At 38.1% G+C, this 22,078-nt stretch overlaps 1 protein-coding gene across 2 annotated transcripts; it reads right to left on the reverse strand.

Moving 5' to 3' along the window:
• Window positions 1–206: 206 nt before the first annotated feature.
• Window positions 207–20,916, reverse strand: pik3cd (phosphatidylinositol-4,5-bisphosphate 3-kinase catalytic subunit delta). Of its 2 annotated transcripts, none has more exons than XM_020704573.2 (23): window positions 20,675–20,916; window positions 19,939–20,107; window positions 19,315–19,543; window positions 18,167–18,396; window positions 17,686–17,862; window positions 16,260–16,415; window positions 15,739–15,828; window positions 14,602–14,823; window positions 9,551–9,647; window positions 8,933–9,063; window positions 8,797–8,847; window positions 8,536–8,703; window positions 6,893–7,014; window positions 6,652–6,795; window positions 6,474–6,573; window positions 6,235–6,401; window positions 5,651–5,760; window positions 5,416–5,494; window positions 5,181–5,348; window positions 3,243–3,366; window positions 2,855–3,000; window positions 2,653–2,785; window positions 207–2,573 (listed from the first exon to the last, which is right to left on the reverse strand). In XM_020704573.2, the coding sequence occupies exons 2-23, from the start codon at window positions 20,074–20,076 to the stop codon at window positions 2,436–2,438; spliced, it is 3,120 nt and encodes a 1,039-aa protein (XP_020560232.1). In that variant the 5' UTR covers window positions 20,077–20,107; window positions 20,675–20,916; the 3' UTR covers window positions 207–2,435. The 2 variants fall into 2 exon arrangements, with proteins under 2 accessions (XP_020560232.1, XP_004070711.1); XM_004070663.4 differs by having other exon boundaries at window positions 19,939–20,110; window positions 20,675–20,915.
• Window positions 20,917–22,078: the final 1,162 nt, after the last annotated feature.

Consider the following 22,078-nt stretch of genomic DNA (forward strand, 5'->3'; position numbering starts at 1 on the left):
AACACTAACACCACAAAAATTCCCAAATCTTTACATAAACATACAAAATTAATTATAAAAAAAACAGAGGTGCATTATTTCAAGGTTTAGTTTGGGGTTAAACTGTTAATAAGTGATATAAGAAAATGTAATATTTTGGCTCTGTTTGTTACTGCGCATGCTTAATGGTTTCAATAAACCACCACAGAAGACAAACATCAAACCTCTCAGATCTTCAGCAGGCCTTCTGGTTGAAAACTTTTTATTTGGCACGTTTTGTCCCACTGACACAAGATGCGGATAAACAGGTTCACAGCTGACGACAGAATATTTGTTTTAGCTGCACATATTTAAAATCAAGCTCAAACCCTCACAAGTTTCTGCCATTTGAAAAACCACAGATTGCAATAAATTCAACATTATGTTTTCTGTCAAATGTAGCTTCATCTTTTTTACCCAAAGCAGCTAGAATAATTGGAGCAAGTATTAATGGATAAGTATTGTTTAACTTCAACAGTAAATACTTTAGGTTTTGAAACTTATGACTTGCATAATCTGCAGCTACACTTATTCTTCTGTAGGGAAACGTTGTTTTGCAATTTGTATAAGAGTAAAGCATCTTTACTGTTCCCCAAAATAAATCCATGAATTCGTTCAAGTCCTTCTCAGGTTAGAACAGATAACATAATTTACAGCATTTAAAGTCATAAAAAGCACTTTTAAAAGAAACGATACAGCATACGGGCTCATTTTCACTTTATAAATACATATCTGTGCTGCATGACGTTATGGTAGGAATGAAATCTCTTTCTTGGCACCTGGCACACATGGTCAAAACTGCAAAACCACACAAGCTCACTAATGCCCACTCACATACACAAAAAACTTCTTCTGATAAAAGTACATACATATTTATAATCCAGCAAACGCCAAAAAGGAAGTTAAAAAAAACAGAATTTTAAGTCTATGACAATTTTTTCAGTGCCTGGATTGCCTGTTTCTTTGATTTGTCATCACATAAAGCTCTGAGCTTGCTTGAGGCCATTTCTATTTCAAGTTGTTAACAACTGTTTTAAGATAAAGAAAATGTTTAGACATTTAAAAAAAAAAGTTAGAGAAGGAGAAAGAGCTGAGATAGCTTGCCCTTTAGTTCCCCTGCCTTTCAGAGGCTAATCTAAGTTTAGTTGCTATTTGACATGAGTTTTCAAAATCTATAACAGATAACCCCCCCTTTATTGCATGATAAAGGCCAGATGGGATTTCAGATTAATATTCAAACGTCTGTTTTGCCAAAAAAAACAAAAAACACCTAAAAAAACAACTAACAAATAGCGAGAAACTCATGTTAAAATGTTCATCTCTGTTAGGACATAGGCAACTGCGGTGGGACTCATCTCTAGCGGCAATGAAAGCAAATAGTGATGAGTAATCAGAGGGGAGGACCACGACCTGCTCTTCTTTATCTGTAACACCAAAGAGGTTCTTGTAGATTTCAGAAGGGGGAAAATCGGACCTGGAGCCCCTCTGCATCCAAGGGGAACGTGTAGAGAGGGGGCTCAGCTTCAAGGTATGAGGGCCTGCACATGGATGCAGACCTTCATTTGAGTATTAAGACTTCTTTCTGAGGATCCCCAGAAGGGCAAACATGACAAAGGAGCTGCTAACTGTTTTTCTATTGACAGTTCCTTGAAAGTGTTCTGTCGTACTTCATATATTCTCTTCTAGGGCAAAAGCCCTTCTTAGAAGGAATCCCATTAACAAGCTCAACGGACCATAAATGCTGTACAGTATTTGTATGAACAGATGGACATTTCGTTCTCCTTTACCACAAGTAACAACTTTTGAAACACAAAGATTTTTCAAAATGACCTTCATAAGTGCTTAAAATGAACATAATTAAATAAAATACCACAAAAAACTGTAAAAGGCGGTAGAAAATAAATGCAAGAGACATCAAGAGTTGTAAACCTTACAAATGTCCTGAGGTTACCCGGCCAGTTCATTTTCGTACTCTGTGACTCGGCGGGGTTGCAGGTAATGATGCTGGTTGTTTGCAGCCTTCTCCCTGCTGAGTAATGTCGTTTGCAAGATGAACTTTCTCCTTCGGTGACTTATGGCACTTTGAGCAGTTAGCTTACGAGAAGCAGTTTTAAAATAGATGCTTGAACTGGGTTATCTCGTTACCATGGCGAAGGCATTCCATTAGTAGTTTGGAGAAAGATGACAAATAAGACAGTAGCTTCTTGGAACGATCAACTATATAATCTCCTCGTGTTTTTCTGAAGCCTATACTTTGGGATTTACCATCAGCAGTTCAGACTCTTGTAAACATTTACTAAAGTCTCTCTTTAAATACCGTCTAAAATATAAAATATCTTTGAATGTTTTTTTTTCCCTTTTCAGGCCAATAAATAAAAGTCTGAAATTGTTGGCACATTACACTGATGCAGTAGTCTTTATGCTCTGTTATCTTTGGCTAAGGAGTGCATCATCCAGTTGACCTTCGTCTTCCAGCTCTCTCGCAAAGCTTCGTTAAACTTTACTTTGAAGTTCTTCAGTGCTTCATCCTCGGATTTGCCCAAAGCTAAGGAGTCCTTAGCAAAAAATCAAGAAACACTTGTGAGTAATCAGATCAAAATCAAACTCATCAGTAGCATTTACATTTATAGGTACCTTTAGATACTGAATGTCTTTGAAGCAGGTGAGCTCAGGCAGCCCTGCAGCCTTCATCATGGCGAAGAGGTTGACGAACAGCATCCCATTTCTGCACAAGATCTTGTAGGCCTGCTCACAGTACTCCCTAAATCTGACACAGAAGCACACCTTAACGATACACCACAACAAAAGAAAAAGCCATAAAATATCACTATCTTACCTCTCAAACTTCTCACTGTTGTTCGTCCTTCCTTGTTGGATCACATGCACAAAGTCATATGTCAGGATGAAAGGAACCCGCTCTCGGTTGATCCCAAGTTTACGCTTGAAGTTGCCCAGGAAATGGCCAAAGTCGATGTGAAACAGCTACACAGCGAAAGGTTCAAGTGATAGTTAGAAGTTTTCTGACTCACTAATCTCTGTCAGTCCTGACAAACTGATGAGTCACTGAACAGAGTGACTCAGCACAGCCACTCAGTTTTACAAAACCTTGATTTGGAATTCGGTAAAAATCAACATCAAACTCTAGGATTTTTAATTATCCTGGTGGTTATTTTGCAAACTGATTCTGCAAATAGGTGAACCGTGAGACATTTGGCAAAACTGACCTGTCCAGTTTCTCTGATCATGATGTTGTCATTGTGGCGATCTCCAATTCCCAACACATATGTAGCTACACAGTAGCCAGCACAGGACAATGTAAACTCCTCTATTGCTTGTTCAAGCTTGTCACTAATGATAAAAAACAAGAAAAATAAGTTAGAAATACAAGTAAACAAACTATATTGACATTATTTTTCATACATTTCACAACCCATTTAAAAAATCCTTGCAGCAGATGATCGTCGTCTAAGTATAGTTAGAAATATTCACAGAAGAGATTAGAGATTGACTGTTACATTCTTAGAAATGTACACACATCAAGTTAAGTTTTAACTAATTTTCTGTAATCCATTTTAGTCCCATTGAGAGTTAATATCCTGTTTGTTTTGTGGAGTCAACAGGCCAGAATGGCTACACCTAAGCTAAAAGCCTTACTCCAAATAGATTAAAAAACAAAGAAATTCATCAAAACCTTCACTCTACCTAAAGCAGACAATTCTATAATGCTGAACATCAGATATCATTTAAAAGGGATGTATCAACACATTTGGGGTTTGTTAAGTGGACATATTAAGCAAATCATTTTATCAAAGACTGCTGGTTGGGTGTTAAACAAAAAGACAATGTTAAAATGCCAAAAAAAAAAACCACAGAAAAACTGCCAAAAATATGGAATCCATTTCCTTTTACAACTTTAAAATTTGATTTAATCAAATATCAATTTATTTTTTACCATTCAAAACCAATTTTGTTTGGAAACAAACAGATTTTTCATATAATGAGTGCTATGAACTAAAGCTGTGAATTAATAAGTATTCAGTTATTACATCAAAAACAAACTTTGCCATCAAAAAATTTGAATAACCTTTTCTCTAAAGGACAACCAATTCATGGATTTGGTTAATTAAAACAGCATATTTTCAGTAAAACTCTATTAGAAATGGTTTTATTTTTAAATCCATATCTTATACAATATATATATAGAATATCAGCTCTCTCTTCATTGTTGTAGATTAAACTACAGAGTTTATTTGGGAGTTGAACCAACTGGAATCCCTCCATCATAAGCTGCACCCTGAAATTCAGCCCTGGGTGAATCCAGCACCCGAGGAAAATAAGTCAAAGTTGATGATACAAACAGAAACCAATCATAGTGGAACCGGTTATGTAGATATTTCAGGCAAAATGTGCATTTTGTGGTGCAAGTGCCAAATTTGGCTTGGATGTATGTTAGGATCCCCTCTGTCAAAAAAGCACTTAAGCCACGAGAAAAATCCAAAATAGTATCTGTCAAGATGGTAGCTATACACTCAATTTTTTACAAAAATATTCAAAATCTATTTATAGCAGTCTCAAAATAATGTGTTCTTCATGCACAAAGTGCAGTCTTTAAACTTGAGGGGGTGCCTTCAGAATATTATTATATGAATGCTATATATTTTATATATATTTTAAAATGTTGGAATTTTCTAATGGCAGACATGCTTTTCTGAAAGAGGGGGATCCTAAGTTACATCATGCCAAATTTGAAGCTTGTACTATAAAATGGATTATTATTTTTAAAACCGGCTCCACTTTAAGTCATTCTAGTAGTTTAGGTATCAGCTCACACCAAAGAACCCCATACTGCTTTTATGACAAAAACAACAAAAGGTCCAAACAACTGGTTCCTACAGAGAGAAAGCTTTAGATCATTAAAATACATTATTGCAAAGTATTTTTAAGAGTGCCAGGCATTATTCTTGCAAATTGAATCAATCGGTTTGCAGTAAAGAAACAGTTCTGTGCTGGTTACTTTCTTGTGCTATTTGTGCATACATTCTGTGAAAATAACAAACCCAGAAATTTGTCATAGGAGTTTAGGAGGACCATTACTTTCACCACAATATAGATAAAGGTTGACTTTTTAACAGTAGTAGACAAAACCAAGTCATCCGACTCACCCAGGATTCTTAGATTTAAGCCAATTGAGCAGGGCATCCTTGTTGAAGGCGGCTGTGGCTGCACTGTTACTGCTGTTGAGCTGAATGTTTGCAATGGTGTCAGAGTTTTTCACGACTTCAATGAGTCCCATTTTGTTCCCCGTGGACAAGCAGCCGTATGGGATCATCCTGTGGAGGCAGGGGGATTATTAACACTTTGTGCAGAAGAAAAGCGATATTATGAAGCTTTTCTCACCTGAGATCCAGGCCTTCTTTCTTCCACATATTCTCCATGAGCTGAATCATCTGCAAAGTCAACATGTCTTGCCGAAGATCTACAGGTGTCAAAAGTGACAGATTTAATTTTCTAGACTTCCACCCTCGTATTGTTTTTTTTTTAAGTTTGTGATTGTGTATGTATTTCTGGTCTACATCTATATGGCAATAAAGTAGGGGACATGTCTTGTCATACATTTTTTCTTCTTTCTTACCATCGCCGTTTTTGAAAATGATGCCCACCATGTCTCCTGGGGTTGAGGGGTTCTTGTACATCAGCCAGAGAGGTTTCATCTTTGAGTCCATAAATCTGCACTTGTCTGCACTACAACAGCAACAAAAAAACAAGTCATTTCAATTTTACAACAAGCACAGTGCTCCAAAACTCCAAATACAAGATGTTTCTGACTTTAATTGTGCGTGAAACAAGGAATAACAACAGAGAACAAAAACCAGTTTGATGTGGATGAAGATAATCAAGAGTAAGAGGAAGCAAAACAAAGTACCCCATCTGTTAAGGTCAAAGTTACTTTAATTTGATATGAATGAATCCTAGAGAAGAAACACAACAGTAGATGTTTTTTGTATTTTAAGTTTTTTTAATGAAAACAAATGTTCTAAGAAATGTGCAAACACACTTCTCTATTAGATAGTAATGCATTTTAACACAAACCTAAAGCCCTCACTGTTTTATTTTAGGATAAACTGTGTATAATAAAACACACAGAAATAATTTCATAGTGGGTCCTCAAAGTCAACACATAATCACAGCATGTTCGCATGTATTTGTGGCACTAACCAGATCTCTGTGAGGATGATGCTGGGGTTGAGCGGCGACAGCAAGTCTGACAGGGCCTCCATGTAGGTTTCCTGTCTGATGCACAGCTTCAAGTCCTCTACGGTCATTTTCTGGGAGCCTGACTTGACAAAGTCGCTCAGGGCCCTCATTTTGGCCAGAGCTTCATTCTGAAGCACAAAAGTCAAGATTTAAGATGACGACCATTGGCTTCTGGAGTTCACTCTAGTGAACAAAAATACCTGTTTGTTTAAAATCTTGATGTGGTGGATGTTTCCCCGGCAGTATGCTTCCAAAATAAGGCCAAAGCGCAAACTTACAGATGCCACGTGAATTTCTGACCTGCAGTGAAGGCAAAATCTTTAGTCAAATAGGTGCTGGCTTTTCTCATCTAAATGCATATGTGTGATTGCTTCTTGCCTAAGATGCCAGAAGAGAAAGTGTCCTATTCTCCTATTCGATAAGGCCCTCTCTAGCAGGAAGGTGGTGAGGTCACAGTCCAGGTAGGACTCATACTTCAGGACCTGGACCAGCTGGATGAGGTACTGCAGCAGCTCATCATCACTATGTGGGAGAGACAAATGTTGAGATGTTTTGAGCATGTTTTAACGTTTTGTTTTCCACACCACTAGAAGCTGAAGCTCTGGGAGTGCACGCTCACCTGAGCTTCCTCAGGCAGCGGACAGTGAAGGAGCGGACAGCTGGGTCGGGAAAACTGTAGTCCAAGAGTTCCAGGGCATGAATGGCAGGAAGGTCAGGCCATTTCTTCAGTAAACTCACCATCTTAGGACAATCAAAGAACCACCATCATTATAAGAAAAAACAAAACTATTTCAAAGCTTTATTTTTTTTTGATCACATTGACAACTAGATTAGTATAAACGTGTTTTAATAAAAAGCATTACAGCCAATCAAAAGATAAAAAATCTTTTGCCATGGTCATTTTTTTTAATGATTTCAGAATTAGAATGAAAAATAAACTTTAACCTAAAAATGTTTTTCTATGAATAAAAATGATGGGAAATTCTTGGCTTTAAAATATATTATACAAAGGAAAATGCATTTTAAAATGATTTATAATTTGTAAAGCAGAAGAATAACAGAAATATAAAAAAAATCTTACAAGCCCACTCCAATATAAATGTTGTTTTTAGTGTTTTTAACATGTTCTTGTGGAATTTTTTTTTCCACGATGGAGGACATTTAAGAAGAAACTTGAGTGAATCTGGAGCAGACGAAAAAATGTTGATGGAAAAGCTAGTAGCAGTGACGTAAGGACTACAATTGCAGGCCACAAGCTTCGTCCTCTGCTCCAATCTGATGCATTTTACTTGAAGACAACCAGATCCATGTTCGTCTTTGTTTGCCTCATCTGAGCTGCTGTCTGACTCAAAACTGTACGGCTGAAATTGCTCCTCATTTTCGTTGCACTGGTAATGTTAGGCTGGGGTTGTAAGGGACTGTAGACTAGCGGTAGAGCGTGCCAAGAGTTCTGGCCACAACTCAGAGGCAAATTTTTAAGGATTTCTTGTTGCTCTGAAGAAACTTTGTCAGGTTATTTTTATTTTGGCTAAAAACTACATACCGGTAATCAGAATGAAAAGACCACTGGGGACGCTTTTACAATAGATCAAAAGATGATCAGAGTGGCACTTAAAGACTTAATCATGAGCTCTTTCAGCAACATGCCTATGAATATAAATATGCCTCTTAGAAATAGAAATATAATGTCTTGAAATAGCGGTTTGTTTACATAGCGTTTCAACTAAAATATGATTAAAATCAACAGATAACTGGGGCTGAGGTGATGAGGGACCATGCGGAACATGGGCAGCAACCTTAAAAGGCACATAGTCGTGAGTGTGTTCCTCTTCAAAAAGTGCTCCGTTAGGTTCAGTGTACTTGGGGTCATTGTCTTTTCGTTTCTTTTTCGTTTTTAAGGAAATGCCTTGTTCTGCATTATAGCTTTGTTTGCTTTACTTTTTCTGCACCTTTTAGAGATTTACTTCCCGTTCTAGCATTTACAATTTGTGTCCCATGTGAATTCAGTTACGTTTTGCTTCCCGTTTTATAGTAAATGCTCCCACCTGCTTATTATTCACAGGAACCTCACCGTGCATTAACAGTTTTCTCTCTTTTCAAACTTTCTGTAATTTGTTACTCCTTTTCACTTTTTTCTATAAAATGTCCAACTCAAAAATCAAAACCAACAAAACCCACATAGTGCTTTTTCCTCATTTGCAAATCTGAAAAGTATCTTGGAGATAAGAGACATTAAGTTTAACCTAAATGTTAAATTCCCACCTGAACAACATCCTCCCTTTTGTTCCATTTAGTGACGAGGAGCAGCTTGGACAGATTTTCCGGATAGTGCTCGCGGATTTCTGTGCGGAGCTTCCACAGAAGATCTTTCTCATCCTCGAAAAACTCTGTGTAATGTTTGTTGTCCATGATTTCTTTAAGTTTCAGGTGCTGAAAAGTGATGTGACAGAAATAAATTAAAACGCATGTTTAGCGAGAATGCAAAAACAATGCCCCATGTAAATGCTCAGAATTTGGCTTTACCTCTTCCTTATGGGTACACGCCACGTCTCCATTCTTCTCAAAGTCAATTATCTGAAACCAGATGAGAATATTAGTGTTCCTTAAGCTTTAAAAGCAATTATTGTTTAGCAAAATGTTTTTTTTTGGTAGAAAGTACCTTTTCGAGTGATGGATAATAGAGAGGATGGGGACGAATGTTGGGGAACCGAATGAGAAGACCAGCAGCGCTGTCCACGTTGGGGTTCTTCTCCACTGTCCCCATCGGGTTCAACAGATCGCTTTTGTCATCTGGAACCAGTGTAGAGAGGAACTCATTAGAAAAGTAATCAATTACTTTCTGCTGTAATTTGCATTACTAATAAATTTGTAGAAATATTTTACCCATTATGTGGCCCATAACTAGACCACCCATAATGCAAATGATCAAAGCAGCAAAAACAACATTTTTTTTGGCTTTAAGCTTTTTTAAATCTGGTTAATTGAAATTAGTGAGCTGTATTTCCTAGAAGTAACTTGATCAAAACTGTCAGGGATTAACACATAAAACAGTTTGAGAGCAGAATGTGACACTGACTGTGTTTTTTTTGTCTTGATTAAAAAAGGTGTAATAAAGTTTTAAAAACAATAAAAGTTATTATTATTTTAGTAACTTTTACAAAGGTTTTTCTTTTGCTACACAATCCCTGAAAAAAATTCTAAGAATAACACATAAAAAACACCAACTATAGTGAGTTTAAATACGCATTTCTGGAAAGTAAGATGAAGCTAAACATACCAGGTACAGATGGCCACATAGATAGGAGAAATTCCCCTGTCTTTAACTGGTCCTTGTAGTCAAACACCATGGTATTAACCCACGCTATTGGACAGTCCTGATGAAAACAGGTGGGAAAACTCTGTTTTTTAGACACAGATATGACAGAGACAAAAGCCCTGCAGCCCTGCAGCATCATCACCAACATTTAGTTCTGTAACATTTATTTTGACAACAAAAAATACAAATTTAGTCCAAATGTTTACCAGTTTAGTATTTAAAGATTTTTTTAAGGTTTTATTCTCTGCTAATGTAAACATTTGTCAAATTAAATGACATTTTACAGATTTGTTTTTGAGAGTCACAACTTTACTTTGGAAGTTTAGCTGTAATTATAAAGGACACACACACACACACACACACACACACACATACATAGTGGGCCTTACTTAAGACATCACGGACAAGTTGTCAATAGCGTGGAAAAACATGCTATTGACATGGGCTACTTTTGTTGTGATGGGCTATATTTTATTATTGTCTTAATTTTAGGAGTAAAAAATATCCAACTAATACAAATTGACTTTCTTCTCATTCATTAGTAATCATATCAAAGGGAAATTTTAAGTATTTCGTTAAAATTCTGTGATCCAAGACATGAACAGATATTTCTTTACAGTTTTAGCTTTGGATTTCTAATTTCATTCAGCTTTGGTAGTTTGGTACCAGAATGTACAAAAACGTCATGAATTTAACTGGACACGACTCAGACTTACAACTCTGAACAAAGTCAGGCACTGTTCCAAACATTCATTCAAATGACACCCAAAGCAAAAGCAGGCAAGTTTTCTTATACGTTCTTACTGCAGAGGAGGACATTTTTTGTAGTCAGTCTAAAACTTGTTTTCAATACCGTAGAATTTAAAAAACAGAAATAACACGTTTAAATTAAGAACTAAGAAACAGGAGCTCATAAACCAGAGCAGCAAAAATAGCCGCACTTCCGTCTGTTGCTCCACAGAGTCTACCCGCTGCCGGACTTCTCCAAGCAGCAGAGGAGAGAAGTGGTTCCGAGAGCAGAAGTAACTGAAGCCCTACACGCATACCTGAGTGCCACGTTTGTATCCGGTCCACCCAGAAAGGGGGATTTGTTTTTGACCACTGTCTAGGTCATATGACCGCTATTGTGTTTGTTCTTTAAAGTAACACAATAGTGTAATAATAAGGAAATGCAAAATGACCTGCATGAATAATGTAAAAACATTACATTTTAAATGGGACTCAAACAGGAAATGTGACTTTGGAGTTTTTGTTTCTTTAATACCAACTGTTGAAAAGAAAGAGGACGAAGATAGAAACGCCCACTATGAGAGCAAGAATGTATGAATGTGAATGGTTCAGAATAAATAATGTCTTATACGGCCCCTCATACACACCTGCACTTTGAGACACTTCTGTTTTCTTTGAGGGGAATCTCATCAAAAGTTCTCATAAGAACATGCAAAGCACACTGGATTTGCATTCAACAGGACTTGGAGTTTTTTTTAATGATATTACCATTATGGCTGTTTTTCAGTCTCCTGAGAATACTATCAAATACTCTCATTGCAACTTGTTTTAAGGTTTATATAGCAGATTTGGTCCAAAATAGCAAATACATTTGTTTATAACAGCTATTGTTTTGATAGAAAGTCTTTTTTTTAAATCAGAATTTTGTGACTTAAAAACAAAAGCTTCACAATAAAAAGAAAATTTTGTCACTTATCATATAACCAGGAAACTATAACTTAATTAATAATAATAATAATAATAATTTAATCAAAATAAATAGATGACCCAAAGTGAAATCTCTTTTTCTATGTTTGTTCTGTTCACTTAATAAGAAACTGCAACCAATTGCAAAGCATCCAATGAAAATGGATTTTTCTTTAGTGCTTCAGATGCATTCATTTTAAGAGCCATTTCTGTCTCGTTTATACTGGAAAAACTAACAGGCGCAGTTGTGAATCAATAAATGAACCTGACCAAGCAAAGCAATCTGATGTTCAGCAGGTTCATCTCCTCCAGCACAGAAGAGAAAGTTACAAACCTCCAGAAAATTATCATTAAAAACATGCAAAACAAACGAAAAAGCAAACAAAAAATACACGGAAACAACACTCTCATAAGTCATTTGTACAGTGAGATTTATAGGACATAAATGGTCAATGCGTACAACTATGAAGGGCAAAAACTGTCTGTCCATTTATTCACTTTATTATTTCATTTTATTTTATGATAACGCCAATAAACAAATAGATAAATAAAACATGAACTTAAAGCAGGCCAGAAAATGTATAGATGTCTACATTAATGCATTCTTTTTGAAGCATAGAGATCTGTGTTTCATTTTTCCTCCAAACCACAAAATTCACCACAATAATATAATTCACCACATTTATGCAGGTGACACTCAGATATACATTTCACTTGACCAGCAGACTCACTCCTACAGCAGCCAACATAAATCTGAGTGGAACAGCTTTCTGCAGCTAAACATCTACAAAACTGAATGAATCTTCTTTAGATCAGAGAATCAAAGAAAAAATGGGTAACAATCACCTTCAAGCTCTAACTCTTGCTCACTAGACTCAGTAAAAGGGCTGCAAGGTTCATCCAGAACGCTGCTGCTCGGGTACTGACTAAACCCTGGAAGAACAACCATATCAGACCTATCCTCAGGTCTTCCTTACGCTCAGAGAGACCTTAAGGCAGCTCTGTGTTCGATCAAGTCTCCCCATGGTTTATCTCTGACATGTTTGACCCACATGAACCACTGTGGACTCTGAAAAGCTCAAAAGCTTTGCTGCTGTTAAGAGTCAAGACTAAACATAGTGAAGCAGGGTTTCACTTTCATTCAACCAAAATGTAGAATGGTTTTTCTGATGATGACTGATATGTTTCTACTCTGACAATGTTCAAATCTAAACTAAAAACAGTCTTTTTCGGTCTATAACAACTGAGTCTTTTATTTACATTCTTCTTTTTACTTTTAGTTTTTAATTATTTCTTAGTTTAAAATTAAAATGTATTGAAATTTGATTTATTTGTTTATTTTAAGCAATAAAAACAAAGAAAACAGACAATACAATTATACCTCAAATATTCCTAATTTGACTGGAAAAATGAATAAAATTAAAGTAAATGATCCTATCTTCTTGGCATTATAATTGCTTCTAATCACAAATAGACATATATTTGTACCTCTACATGACACATTGAGTATTATGGTAATCACATAAAGTGTTAAATTCTTATGTGGTTTGAAATTGTCTTCTTTTTTTCCTATAAAGCACTTTAAATATGAATTGCGCAATACAAATAAACCTGCTTAGCCGTGAAATTCCTCACAGGGTTCCAACAAGAAAGAGAAAAGTGCAACTGTTCTGTATGCAAATGAGAATTTTAAGCATAGAATCAGGTTCTTCATCAAATAAACCCGATACCTTTATTTACTTTGTCACCAACTCATTTCAACAGTAGAGTGTTCCACTGAACGTCATAACTGCAGCACTTTTGCGGGAAAAAGAAAACGTATTTAGCACATTCTCAGAAAACTGTCTGACACTTTAGACAAATAATAATAATTAAAAAACTTTAATTCAGCAGGAATGCACAAAATGTATGCATTTTTCTGTTCACCTGTCAAACTCTTGACTAATTGCCACCAAAATAAACTTACTTTGGTCATAAAATGTTGTTCTCACAAAATTATTGACCAAAAGAGAACAAAGGTGGGAATTTCATTAAGTAAATTATTTTTTAAATTAAAGTTTGAAAGAAAAGCAGTTTTTGCATTACAAAATTTACCAGTAATTAATTTTTAAAAGTTTTTTGTGGATTTAATGAATTGATGTTGTATTTTTTAAGAAAATAGGGCAATAATTGTCAACTAATCCATTTTTTTCAAAGCTGGTAAGGCAGATTCACTTTTAGTCACCTTTGACTAAAAGTGAAACAAAGGTGGACATTGCATTAACTAAATTATATTTGTTTAAATAAAAAGAGTCAGAAAAGCAGTTTTTGCCTTAGAAAATTAGCAAGAAATTGATTTTAAAAATTGTTTTGTAGATTTTATGAATTGATGTTTTAACTTGTAGAAGAATTTGGAATAGTTGTCAACTTATCAATTATTTTGGCTTACCAAAGGCAGAAAAAGGCATCTAAACATCAACATGAGAAGGATTACAAAAGCAGGGGCATGTATGTGGTTCCACCAAAATAAAAAAAATAAAAAAGGAATTGCTCACAAATTAGTCTTTAGAAAAATTTGGAAAACATATTTTATCAAATGTAGTGAAATGTCCTGTGATGTCTCTAAATCTGACCCTTGTTAGGAGTCAGAATTCTGAATAGATGAAAAATAAATAAAAAAAAGTTCCCCAAAAAATTCACATTTTATTTGTACTTTTCTATGCCTCTTCCATAGTTCTCTCTTGCAGAGAGAATGACAAAAATATATTTCTAAATAATTTCTGCTTTGTACATTTTATTCACTGTAGTTCAAACCAAGGCACTTGGCTATTCTGAGTGTTCCAAATTCCGGGGTCTAGAGTAAAATCTTTAATTAAAATGTTTTCGTTTTTTAAGCAAATCTGCAATATGTTTGTATTTTTTTCTTTAAAAGTCTAAAAGATTCAGATAGAAGCAGGCCTGTCATGCTTCAGGCCTGTCTTCAACCAGGAAGTATATCCACCAAAACAAAGTTGCATTCAAGGTGTGTGTGTAAAATACTAAGCAACTATGAATTTAGAATTCCTTGAAAATGCCATTCCCTTGGTCTGATGTGCAGATAAAAAGACCAAAGTGGAGGAAACTGTAACCACAACTTTGCCACTGAATACACTTGCACAACCAGACGCAACAGCCAAGCACACCCACACAGCACACATTGACTACGCACGCCACACTCTGCAGAGGAAACAGATCTGTTTGTGCCTGCTCGCACATTCACACCCATCCGCCCGCCTGCTCAGTCACAAATTCTACAGTTCAGCCCCCCTCCACCCTCCTAGAGCATCTTCCTCACTCACCGCTTTTTTATTCTTCTTTTTGGTGCTTTTGGGTTTCTTGGTTTTCTCAATGACAGCGTAGAGCGCGAAGCACAAGCGGCTCATGCGGGGCAGGTCGCACACATTTATGTCAAACTCCAGCCTTTGGTCCCACAGCGGCTCCGAGCACACCGTCACATCCAAGCTCGTCACCACCTTGCAGAGCAGCTCGCTGCCGTGGAACAGGCCGGCCTGCACCACAAGCTGGTGGGGGAAGCGCACACAGACACCGAGTGGTGATTAGATAAAGGCATGACGAGTGGTTTGTGAGCTGAGGAGTTTAGGGTTTGCGTGAGTGCGATTGTTTGTGGAGGACTCGATGCAAGACTCTGTTATAGATGATTCAAAACTTCCTGTGTCACTCAAGTTATGAGTCAGAGGGTCTAGACCATTATAACGTAAACAGGTCAAAATGACTTTCAGAGCCTTATAAAGTCCACAATATCTAACAAACAACTTCAAGAGTTCTTCTGTATCAAACAGCTAATCTAGATCATCTGATTCTACACCTACATTGCTTTTAAACCGCTGCCTGTCAGCTGCAGACAGAACTCTAATTTATGTGGAAGGACAAATTACCCATGAGTCATCCTGCTCTTAAGCAGCTGTCAGAATCTACTTTTACTTAATAATGCATCTAAACACCAACACGAGTGGGATAACAAAAGCAGGTGCGTTTGTGGTTCCACTTAGTTTTCATAAAATATAAGGCATTCTTATAGTCCTATAAAAATGATTACTAGGAAGAAGGAAGTGGAAACATTTTCATGTTCAAAGATAGATCAGGGTGCAATTGTAACATAATGCATGCAAGGGTTTGAAAACAGAACTGCATCTGAGAGCAAGAGAGGGGAAGAGAGCATGAAGTCTGTCTTTTTTCTTAGAATCTAGGTCTCAGAATGAGACGCAAAAAACCAGATAGGCCCTCCCCACTTCCTGTTTTGAAGTTTTAACCAACCGCCTTGATGAATTATGGGAAACGTGTGGTCTGCACCATGTGACCCCTGTCATTTACATGTCAACACTACTGTTCCCTACAACTGAAATTGAGAGACAGGTAAACAAGTGAACGCTGCACTTCATTGAAGCAGAAAAGAAGGGAAAAAACCCCACACCAACCTTCATGCCTTCGTCTGCATTGACGCGGCTGCCCTGCAGCAGCTGAATGTAGAAGGGCTCATTAATGGACCACAAAGAGGAGGTATTTTGCTGTGGAAAAGAGTTAAAGATTAAGTTTTTGTTTTCCTTATGTTGGATATACATGTACAGCTTTCAATAGTATCTAAGTCATAACACTAGTTGCTATAATTTCCTGTACAGCAACAAGTTTAAAGAAGAATGCCTCAATACTGTCAAAAAAAGGAGAACAAATTCTAAAAAACAAAAAATGTCTGTTAAATTAATCTCATCTTTGCTGCTTTTGGTTTTTTTTTCCTGCTAAAATCTGATTAAAGCTCAAATACATTAAGGAACGTCTGTTTTTTCCAATGAGTGCCAAAGCAACACACAGCTTATTCAAAGCCACAGTGAATGAAAGCACAGCTGCAGAGGGATGTAAAGTAACTTCATTGTGCTGAACAGCATTTTCCAAGTGCACTAAAATATAAAAGAGGACAGGAAGAATAGATCCTGAAGGTTACCCTCTTCAGGGGCAGAGGAGGAGGTCTGGACAGGGAGCGACTCTTAAACATCTGGTTGCACATTCTGCTCTGCTCCTCCTGGAACCTGCTGACGGTGGAGTGGTGCACCATGGTGAGCTGGGGGTTCTGACCATTTCTCAAGCACGAGAAGATGTACTGAGCAGAGCAGGAAAGAGACACAGGTGACATCAGAGGTTTTGTTAACTTTTACAACAGATATTTCCTGATGGGACAAATATAAACATTGAGATCACAACATTGTTAGTGTTTTAGCTTCTCTAAGAAAGGAGGCTTTGGTTGAGTCCAAATTCCTTCACTACCTACTATACAGTGCACTATGTGGAGCGTTCGCCATTTTGTAGAGCTGTCCGAATCTACAATTCCAAAATCCAGTGCTCTAGAAATTTCCCAGAAGTCTCTGCAACTTGATGCTCATCAGATTTGTCATGTGAAGAAAAGGTATTTTTATTTATCTTTTAAACAAGTTTTCATAATCAGAACTCAGGGGATTCAGTCTTTGTAAAATGTTCCTACTTATTAGGTTTTTATTTCAAGAAATCAGCAACGGTCAGGAGTTTTGAGACAGATGTGAGTCTGCCCGGTAAGTTTTAAGATCAGCAGTGAACTTCTGCCCTCCAACCCATCCGTTTTCTTAACCCGCTTTCTCCCTTTCAGATTTAAGATTATCGCGGGGTTGCCAGAGCCTAACCTGGCTACTGTTAGGCAAAGGCGGGTGCACCCTGAACAGGTCGCTAGCTCGTTGCAGGGCGACCCCTTCGGTAATCTGAAAATGTTATTTTGGTAAAATTCAGTCAACATGACAAACAGAAAAAGTAAAAATCCAGCTATATCTCTGGTGTTAAAACCTTTTGACATTTACAGAGGCCATCAAAGAGGATCAAACATCAAAATCAGGCTTCCTTTAAAATGCAAATGTTAAGTTTTGTTTTAACTGTAATACAGATATGAAGAGGAAGCCAATGAAGGAGGAAACTGTTTTCACCATAACAGCTCACAAATGTGCTTGTCTAAACACTCCTGCACTTCTGATTGGCTCTCTTAAAGCCCCCCCCCAAATAGGTACCGTAATCAGTCCAAGCTGATTGGCTGACTGTAAAGAAAAAAATTCAAAATGCAAATTACTGCTCAACACCTGTTCAGAGCTTGCAGAACCAGTCACATGACAGGAACTCTGCGAGCTTGTTCCACAATGTTGTTGATGAATAACAGAAGAAAAGCTTAGATGACAAATCAAGTCTTTCAGGAAGAAAAGGTGATCTACAGTGACAACACTGCATCTATGCTAAAGCTAAAATGTTCGTTGGAAATGATGACTTTAACCTAGATTATTTACCTAGAGTACGCTGCAGTGGCTTTCAGAGTACTTCAAATGTCAAACATGTTTTAATTTGTTTTCTCTGCTCACTTTAAACTGGCAGAGTGGGTGTTTCCCATAGATGAAGTCCCATCTCCCGTTGACCTGTAGGATATAGTCCTCAGGCTCCTGCCTCAGCGAGCGAAAGACGGTGGCCTTCTTCTTCAGAGCGCTCTTCATCAGCGCCACGGGAAGGTCATGACAGTCCTGCTGCAACATGAAGCTTTCCTGTAAAAGCCACCAAAAACTGAACTCAAACAGTGTCAGGTGAACATTATAAAAGGCAGAATGCAGGCTTTAGTTGTGACTGTATGTTAAGAACCTGATTGATGTTTGAAAGGTAATTCTCATACAGTAGGAGGGGGATTTCCAAAAGGTCTACATTGTTACATAAAACCACCTTGCACAGTTTGTCTCCACATGGTGGAACCGCAGTTTTTCCAACCAAGCTACCGTGTTGTTTGTGGACTCCACTACAGACACCACGTTAAACCATAACATGAACATGAGTCATCACAACTTCAACACTCACATCAGAAGCCTCAAACTTGACATTGATGAAAATCTTTGAGCTTTTCATCTTCACACTCCCAAACCCAGACGGCGTGCGGCATGGCTCCAGGTCACATGGGAAGCTGTACTCAAGCCATCGTTGCCATGGTAAATATTGCCTCTCCAGAGCTTTTTCTTCACAAAACGTCCTCATCTTTGTTCGAAACTCATTGACCTCGTGGTTCTTCTGGGTCTCAAACTCATGCAGACCTGAGAGGTCATAAAACATGATTTCAGTTTGATCAAAAGAGATTCTAGCAGGAAAATGTTAAGGAAATGTCACGGGAGCGTAGAGATGAATTTATTCACTTAAGCTATGTTTACACCGGGCTTGGAAACACACGTTCAAGCGACCACTTCCAATGAAAAGTCTAAGTTGTTCATGTTTCGGCACATCCCATCAGGGGTCGCCACAGCGAGTCAGCTTTCATTGGTTCACACAGGTGATTTCCAGTTTTTATGTCCGCTGTCATTCCTGACACAGCCCTGTATTTTATCCAGACTGGGGACCGGCACAGGGAGAATCACATTTGGACACCCCTTGTGACTACATAATAAAAAGTCTAGTAAATGCAGAAGAATTCACGTTTTGGTCTCCCCCATTCAAAACTCCTACGTTCACGCATCGCTAGTTCGTTTTCGAGCTCTGTGTACAAAAAGCAAGGCCATGAAACAGCCATGAAAATTTAAACCAGTTGAATTTTGAGCAATCAGGGACTTGGATTTGGTAGTGACGTAACGTTCTCTTCAAAACAAGGAAGTGCACAACCTTTGAAAATTGATCACGAAGGATAAATTAATAAGTGTGGTTTGTGCTGGATTGAATTTTATGACACCAAGTCAGACATATATCGGAATAGAGCCTGGAACAAAATTTGCGGCATTTGGACCACTTCAACTTTTCCAACTGTGAGTACATGCGCTAGGATTGGGTAACGGTCCAATGTGAACACCATATGCTAAAAGAGCGTTTAGGAACCCGCATACAGTGCATTCTTAAATGTGCATCACATGCCCGGTGTGTACGTAGCTTTAGAGTTCTGTTTTTGTGGGTTTCCCCTCTGACCGTGAATCAAATCTAAATGAAATCCTCCATGTAGAATATCAGGAAAGAGATGTGCTGCTAACCTTTGCCAATGAGCTGGGTGATCTGGGTGTTGGTGAGTTTTTCTTGTCTGTTACCCTCCCTTGCCACCAGCCTCAGAACACACATGAAAGGCTTCACATCCCTTATCCGCCGGAACTCCTCCTCTAGCTCCTCCCTCTCGGCCGTCTGGTTAATGCAGGTGAACACATACCCGTCCGGGTCACCCAGTCCACTGAACAGAGCCTCGCTTCTGGCATTTCGCCAAACCATCTGGAAACAAGAGGCGACACAAATACAAAGACTTCAGTTTAGGACGCCATTCATAATTACAGATTTAAATGAAACAAACATTGAATATTCTGTTCCTCTTTAAAGGTTCCCAGAAAAGCATTGCTATATAAAACAGTGTGAATGGCGGCGCTGCTGGCACACCCATCCTGCTCAGCAGAGCTGGAGTAAAGCCATAGATTTATCTTCCAGAAACTACCAAAAAAAAGTGTGGGAATGTTGTTGCTTTGAGGCAAACAGTCAAATCGTTTTCTTTTAAAGTGAATTGAGTAAGCATTGCTTGCAGCAGATGCGTCTTGTGAGCTGCATTGAGCAATCAGTGACGAAAAGCAGAGGCCACTTCTGAAAAATAGACAAATTTCAAAGATTTTTTTTACCTCTTTGATGTGTTTGATAGTGTCATTGCGAGACACAGGGAATTTGAGGAAGATCCCAGTTGGCAGCAGGAAGTCCATGTTGATCTCCTGGTCCCCATCCTCCCACTCCTCCAGCATCCCATATATCCCAGGGTGCATGGTGATGGCCACTCATTTACCGTCAGCTACCCTGCTGATGATAGACGAAGTTCAACCCTGGTTAATACATTTCTTATTACCATACACTTGTAATGCATTCAGCTGGATAGATCACTTTTGAGTACATGCAGAATCTGCTAAGTATATATGAAAAAGTTATTTAAAAAAATGTTATGTGTGCTGTTAGATAACAATTTGTGGTTTGTTTTTGGCTGAAGAATGATTAACCATTAAACCCTTATGTTCTGTCAGAAAAAGAAATGTTCAAGGGTCAAGTAAGGTTAGGACTCCACAAAGAAACGTCTGTGTGCTGAATTAGACACACTGCAGGAAGTACAGACCCTTTGGGCATTTGCCTTCTACTGAAGAAGCCGGCCGGCGCGTTCATGTTTGTGATCCTACAGCTACTTATTTCCTGCAGGGGAACCCTGGCTGCGCGTACATGACGCCAGATACAAGCTGCGGGGAATTGAACTGCCGCTTTTACCTGATGATGGCCTCTCCACATTTGTGTAAAATATGAATTTAAAACAAAAAACAAGAAAAAAAGCAGTTTGTTTTAAAATGACTGGAGGATAAGAACGGGGTATTTGCCAACCTGTTGGCGCACACTCCGCCTGTCAGCTCTGCTCTTCTTTTTTTTTTATCGCAGTGCAGATGGAGGCTGGAACATCACGGCCACGCGGCTCCCCGCTCCCCCGAAATTCCATCCACTAGTCTCGAGCAAGTGATCCGGAATCCACCTGCTCCCGCGTGCCCGCCCGCCTGCCCGCCCGGCCCGGCGCTGACTCTCTGGAGACCGCTCGCGCGTTGCTCTGCTGATGGCTGAGCGGCTCTGAGCGGCTGCGCGTGCGCGCTGCTGCCGCGGTGCTGTCAGAGCCAAGGGACCGTCTGCAAACAGAACAACCCTCTGTCTGTGCCCGGGACTCCCGCCCTCTGCTGTTCCATCACTGTCACTCGTCCACATCTAGATGCAAAAAGGAGGAACAACACTAGTTGTTCTTTAAGTTGCGTTAATGCAAAAATGGATTACATTTTTGAAATAATGTGAAGCTATGCTCAGCAGGCAGGGGGAAAATTAGAATACTCATATTAGAAGCTTGCAGTTCCAAAGTTCATGTTAAAACCCTTTTTAAAACTTTGTCTTTGATCATTTCCCCTGAAAACTCTCATGCTTATGAAGGGGATTCAACAGGGATGTAACCATTAATTGATGAACCGATCAATTGATTTATATTCCTACTATTCTACCAGATTGATCTGTCTGAGGCAAGTTGTTTTTTGAATCAAATTATAAAATCGTTAAAAAATCAATAACAATCGATATTGGAAAATACCATTTAGATTAAGGCATTATTTACCAATGTAAAAACGACCAAGTTCCATCGCAGCGCACAACACAAGTGATGGCAGCAAAAACACAGAATATTCCAAAGACATGTGACCATATAGTGTGGTTTAATGGTCTGATAATACTCATTTTTTCATACTTTGTATTATTTTTGTGTGGAAAAACAGTGAGTTGAACCATGTGAGTGAATTTACCCTTAATTCTTGTTTACTTGTTTGTTTGTTTGTTTGTTTGATTGAACACTTGATTATCTTGCAAGAAATACAACGAATCTGGAAAACTTCACCTGCACTGTTCCATACCCAGGGACAGTATTTATCTCTGAGTGGAGTTTTTGGCTAAAGATGTCCTGGATCGATTTTAGGTCAGTGAATTAGATCGTTCAAAATGAACCAATCTCAACTGAACCACAAATTATGTTTTAAATCAAATTGTTTTTTAAATAAATTGTTACCCTAGGATCAACACGTTTTTCTTGCCAGTGCCTCTTCTCCATAAATCTTTGGTATAAACTTGGGATAAACCATGTTTCCTGTTTAAAGACCCACTCAGATAAAAAATATGTTCTTTTGTATTTTTAACATGTTCTTGTGGCATTTTGCTCATAATGGAAGAAATATATCAAGAAAATTAAGCTTTAAAATTCATTTT

The sequence above is a fragment of the Oryzias latipes genome, chromosome 7 (assembly GCF_002234675.1).
Source record: "Oryzias latipes chromosome 7, ASM223467v1".
Classification (NCBI taxonomy): domain Eukaryota; kingdom Metazoa; phylum Chordata; class Actinopteri; order Beloniformes; family Adrianichthyidae; genus Oryzias; species Oryzias latipes.

What these genes read in the sequence shown, in the direction of transcription:
- pik3cd (XM_020704573.2), bottom strand. Translation starts at nt 20,076, where the DNA reads ATGCACCCTGGGATATATGGGATGCTGGAGGAGTGGGAGGATGGGGAC. An exon ending in CACCCAGCTCATTGGCAAAG is followed by an intron (nt 18,397 to 19,314) that starts GTTAGCAGCACA and finishes ATGACCTCTCAG; the next exon opens with GTCTGCATGAGTTTGAGACC. An exon ending in CGTGTACCCATAAGGAAGAG is followed by an intron (nt 8,704 to 8,796) that starts GTAAAGCCAAAT and finishes ATCACTTTTCAG; the next exon opens with CACCTGAAACTTAAAGAAAT.